General features: G+C 57.7%; 1 protein-coding gene across 1 annotated transcript in view; it reads right to left on the reverse strand.

Moving 5' to 3' along the window:
- SAMD11 (sterile alpha motif domain containing 11) overlaps positions 1–4,745 on the reverse strand; it is a 72,266-nt gene that overhangs the window by 18,406 nt on the left and 49,115 nt on the right. The window contains exon 9 of the mRNA XM_031062543.1: positions 1,406–1,613. Coding sequence (XP_030918403.1) covers positions 1,406–1,613 — 208 coding nt within the window. The remainder of the gene's footprint in view (positions 1–1,405; positions 1,614–4,745) is intronic.

The raw sequence follows: 4,745 nt of genomic DNA on the forward strand, positions 1-4,745 counted from the left end.
TGTCTGCGCGGGCCCCCGGGAGCCAGTCTGCCTGTGCAGGCTCCTTCTCCCCCCTGCCCACCCCCAAACCCCAGCGTGACCCCCCCGACAAATGCTGATGAGGGAATTTAATCATCACCACAAAAACACGCCGGGCTCTCAAGGTAATGAGCTGCTCTCGTTATTCTGGGGGCAGGGGCGACCCAGCGGTCCCCCAGCACACACTGGAGGGATGGACACGTCCCTGTGGCCAGCAGCCACCCAGGGCCAGTCTGTCCCAGCCCTGGTCACACCCCACGCTCTGTGCTGTGCCCAAGCCCTGCCGGGCTCCAGTCAGGGCTGAATATTCAGTGCCACCCTTTTGTCAGCCCCTGTCCCTCCCTCTGTGCGTGTTCCCACGTGCCATCCCGGCCCTGTGGCACACAGCTCTGCCCCTCAGCCACCAGAGCTGAGTTTGCAGGGGCTCTGCAGTGCCTGGCACAGCCCAGCCCCAGCCCCAGCTGCTGGCACCTCCCCACGGGGCCGGGGCAGGTTTGTGTTTGTGCCTTTGCTGATAAGCAAATCCTTCCTCCACAGCAATCCCTTGCTGCCCCCAGAGAAGCCAATCAAATCAAACAGAGTGGAAAAGAAGACAGTCTCTTCATTAACCTAACAAGGAGCCCTGGGGATTCACACTGGGAGCAGAGATCCTCCTGCAGCTCCAGTGATGCTCTGCTGGGGCTGCCACTGCTCCTGAGGCAGGCAGGACGTGCCAGCCCTGCTCTCTACCTGTGCAGGGATGCTGTACCTGTGCAGGGATGTTTTACCTGTGCAGGGATGCTCTACCTGTGCAGGGATGCTGTACCTGTGCAGGGATGTTTTACCTGTGCAGGGATGCTCTACCTGTGCAGGGATGCTCTACCTGTGCAGGGATGTTTTACCTGTACAGGGATGTTTTACCTGTGCAGGGATGTTTTACCTGTGCAGGGATGCTCTACCTGTGCAGGGATGCTGTACCTGTGCAGGGATGTTTTACCCGTGCAGGGATGCTGTACCTGGGCAGGGATGCTCGTGATCCTGCAACCTCCTGGTGCCCCCTTTAGGCACAGCCCAGGACGTGCTGGATGCAGCCAGCTCCCTCCAAAACATCTCCCACACCCATCCCAAAGGAGTCCAGAGCTCAGGAATATCTGCCAGATCCATCTTGAACAACCCCAGGGCTCGGGGCCATCTTCCAAACCCATCCCAAACAGTTGCAGGGCTTAGGAACATCTCCCAGACCCATCCCAAACAACTCCAGAGCTCAGGAACGTCTCCCAGATCCATCCCAAACAACTCCAGGGCTCAGGACCATCTTCCAAACCCATCCCAAACAGCTGCAGGGCTTAGGAACATCTCCCAAACCCATCCCAAACGACCCCAGGGCTCGTTGCCAGCCCCATCCCACCCCGCTGTGTCAGCAGAGCCCCCAGCCCCGTGCTGGCCATCCCTACCCCCGTGGCTGGGCACTGCCATGCTGTTGGCCAGCTGGAAGAGGCGCTGCTGCTGCTGCTCCTCGAAGGAGCCGTGCTCGTTGAGGGCAGACATCATGCGCCTGTAGTGCTCCTCGGGGGTCATCTGCGCCACCTCCTCCAGCGCCGGCGTCTGCGACGTCTCTGCGGACAGACAGACACACAGACACGCTCAGCCGCGGGGCAGCGGACACGGGGTCCGGCTGCAGGAAAGCTGGGTGTCCACGCACACACTGGTATTTATGGGAAATATCAGAGGGGATGTGTTGGGCTGCGCCCAGGGAAATTCTGGCTGCAGGTTGGGAAGAAGTTTTTCACAGAAAGGTGATAAAGTTCTGGAATGAGACCAGGACTCAGGAACATCTCCCAGACCCATCCCAAATGAGTGCAGGGCTCAGGAACATCTCCCAGACCTATCCCAAACAACTCCAGGGCTCAGGAACATCTCCCAGACCCATCCCAAATGAGTCCAGGGCTCAGGGACATCCCCCAGACCCATCCCAAATGAGTGCAGGGTGCCAAGGTTTAGTTGAGGTGTTGGGGCTGGGTTGGACTCCATGGTCTTGAAGGTCTCTTCCAACCTGAGGATTCTGAGAATTTGGGGGAATTCTGTGAGTGTGGGGGGATTCTTCCCTTGTAAGAACTGAGAAGCCTGTTGGTAATTCAGAATTCAGCAGAGCAAGGCCTGACCGTGCTGTCACACCCCCAAGGGACAGTGCTGCCACCCCCCTGCCCAGCCCTCAGGAGGACACCTCAGAGCAGGCTGTTTCCCCTCTGGACCGTGCCCCAGCACCCTGGGGGCTCCCAAAGCCCCTCCCTGCCCATGGAGCGCCTGAGGGATCCCAGCCTGGCAGGCAGGCAGGGAAAACCACAGGGGTTTTGTGTTTACTGTAAGCACAGCTCTCAGTAATTACTGCTCTCCGCCTTGGCTGCTCCAACACTATTTTATCTTGGATCTTTCCCACAGGCAAAGCCTTTTCATTACTCAGAGAGGAACTCCCAGGCACAGGGAAGGGGGGTGGCAGGGCTGGCACTGACAGGAGCTCCGAGGGGCTGCGGTGACAGGGCCGCCCTCCCGTGTGCCCCAGTTCCTGCTGCAGGGCTCTCGGGGGTGGCACTGGGCACAGCATGGCACTGGGAATGCTGCTGGGGGCTGAGAGAGGGGCTCCCATCAGCAAAGGGGAGTGTGGGGCAGCCAGAAGCAGCCCAGGACACACAGGGGCTGAGAAATGAGGCAGCTCAGGCACTGGTGCTGCCTTGCTCTGACTCAACCCACGGGGCTCAGCCTTTGGGGCTGAAACTTTCCGCAGGTTGTAATGAAACCACCACCCCCTGCCCAAAATACGGGGGGGAAACATCAGCAGCAGCAGCAGCATCAACATCATCATCATAATATCATCATCATCATCATCATAACATCATCATCATCTCATCATCATCATTATCATCATCTCATCATCATATCACCATCGTCTCATCATCCTCCCAATAATAAATTATAACAACAATAAAATAGAAAAATAAATAACAATGAATAATGAGTAACTATAATAACGATAATGACGATTGTAATTACAGTGATTGAAAAAATAATAATAATAATAATAATAATAATAATAATAATAGTAATAGTAATAGTAATAGTAATAATCTGAGCTGCACAACATTTCAACACTGCAGGGCTGCATCCCTGGCTGCCAAGAGCAGAAGGGAAATGACTCCAGCTCAGCTCAGCCCTCCAGCAGGGCCAGGGCTCTCCTCACGCAGCACTCTGGCTGCCCTGCAGCCTCAGCCCGTGCCCCAGTGACCCACATCTGCACCCTGCTGCCTCCCTGGGCTGCTCCCGGCCCTGCTGGGATCAGGAGCTGGGTCCCCACCCTGCCCTGGGTCCCCCAGCCCCCAAGGACAGGGCAGGGGCTGCTCTGGGAACAGCCCTGATCCCTCAGCCCCAGCCCAAACCTGCAGGACACCCCTGGAAGCAGCAGGGGAGGGAGGAGAGGGCAGAATTCCCTTCCAGGCCTCCTTCCCAGCAGGGAGGATTCCCTCCTCCTCCTCCTCCCCCAGGGATGCAGGAGCTCACTGTTTCAGCTCCCTCCTGATGCTCTTACCCAAAGGTCTCAGGAGCGAAGCCACAGACCTGATTTAGAAAAACACTGATTTTTTTTTTTTCTTCTCCCCCCACAGCTGTGTCATTAGAGCAAAAAGAAGGGAGGGGGGAGGGGATTTAATAACACTTAATTACCATAAACTCCATGGGATCAGCCGCAGAGCAGATTTCAGGTGCAGGGAGGGGAGGGACAATGGGGGTGGCTGAGAGGGGAGGCTAAGAGGAAGGAGGAATCCAGGGAAAGGCTGGATTTCCATGCTTAAAACTTGGGAGATTTCACATGACTCAGCCAGCAGTAATTCCAGCTTTGCTGGAGCTTTGCTGTCTGCTTTTGTCATTACCAGGGGTAATGCTGGAGACTGATCTGCCAAAGCTCCCGCAGCCGCCAGGTGTGAAATGGACTCTGGCACAGCCCTGGGGAGGCAGAGCCAGGCCAGGCATCTGCTGGGCCCTCTGCAGCCCCAGCACATCCCCCGGAGCAGCCCAGCCCAGCCCAGCCTCCCATCTCCCACCCTCTGCTGGCACAGCCAGGGCGGCTCCTGGGCACCCAGCTCCTGCACAGCCAAGGACATTGCCCTGCTGCACGGCCTCTCCAGGACCTCTCCCCAGGCTCATCCTGCCCAAGCAACCCCAGATAAGGCAGCAGCACCCAGCCTGTCCATCCTCCCCTCCTGGCCTACAGGCCAAGGTTCCCTTCATTCAACCCCAAGGACCTGCAGCAAACCCCGCTCAGCCCAGAGCCCAGGGCAGGGTCAGCAGCCCAGGGGTTTTTCCTGCCTGTGCCCAATTCCCCCCACGTTCAGCAGCCTGGCTCTGGGGGCACTGATGCTGTCAGCAAGAACAAGGCCAAAACCTCATTTCTTCCCCTGGCCTAACTGGAGAGCTGCCAAAGCCACCAGCACGTGGATGTCCCCCCCAGAGGAGAGGGACAAACAGACAGAGGCTGGGTCTGAACTGCTCAGCTGCAGCCCAGCTCTGGTTCTGGGCTCCTCTGTTAAGCAGAGATCTTGTTTTGGTTTAAATGGTCCCCAGCAGCACAGAGAGGAGGATGGCAGCAGCAGCAGCCTGTGAGCTCATCCTCACCCAGGGGTGAGCCCCAGATCATTCCCTGGGTGTGTTTTCCAGCCCTCCATCCATCCAGCCTGCTCCTGCTCTCCCACCTCCCCGTG

The sequence above is a fragment of the Geospiza fortis genome, unplaced genomic scaffold (assembly GCF_000277835.1).
Source record: "Geospiza fortis unplaced genomic scaffold, GeoFor_1.0 scaffold662, whole genome shotgun sequence".
Classification (NCBI taxonomy): domain Eukaryota; kingdom Metazoa; phylum Chordata; class Aves; order Passeriformes; family Thraupidae; genus Geospiza; species Geospiza fortis.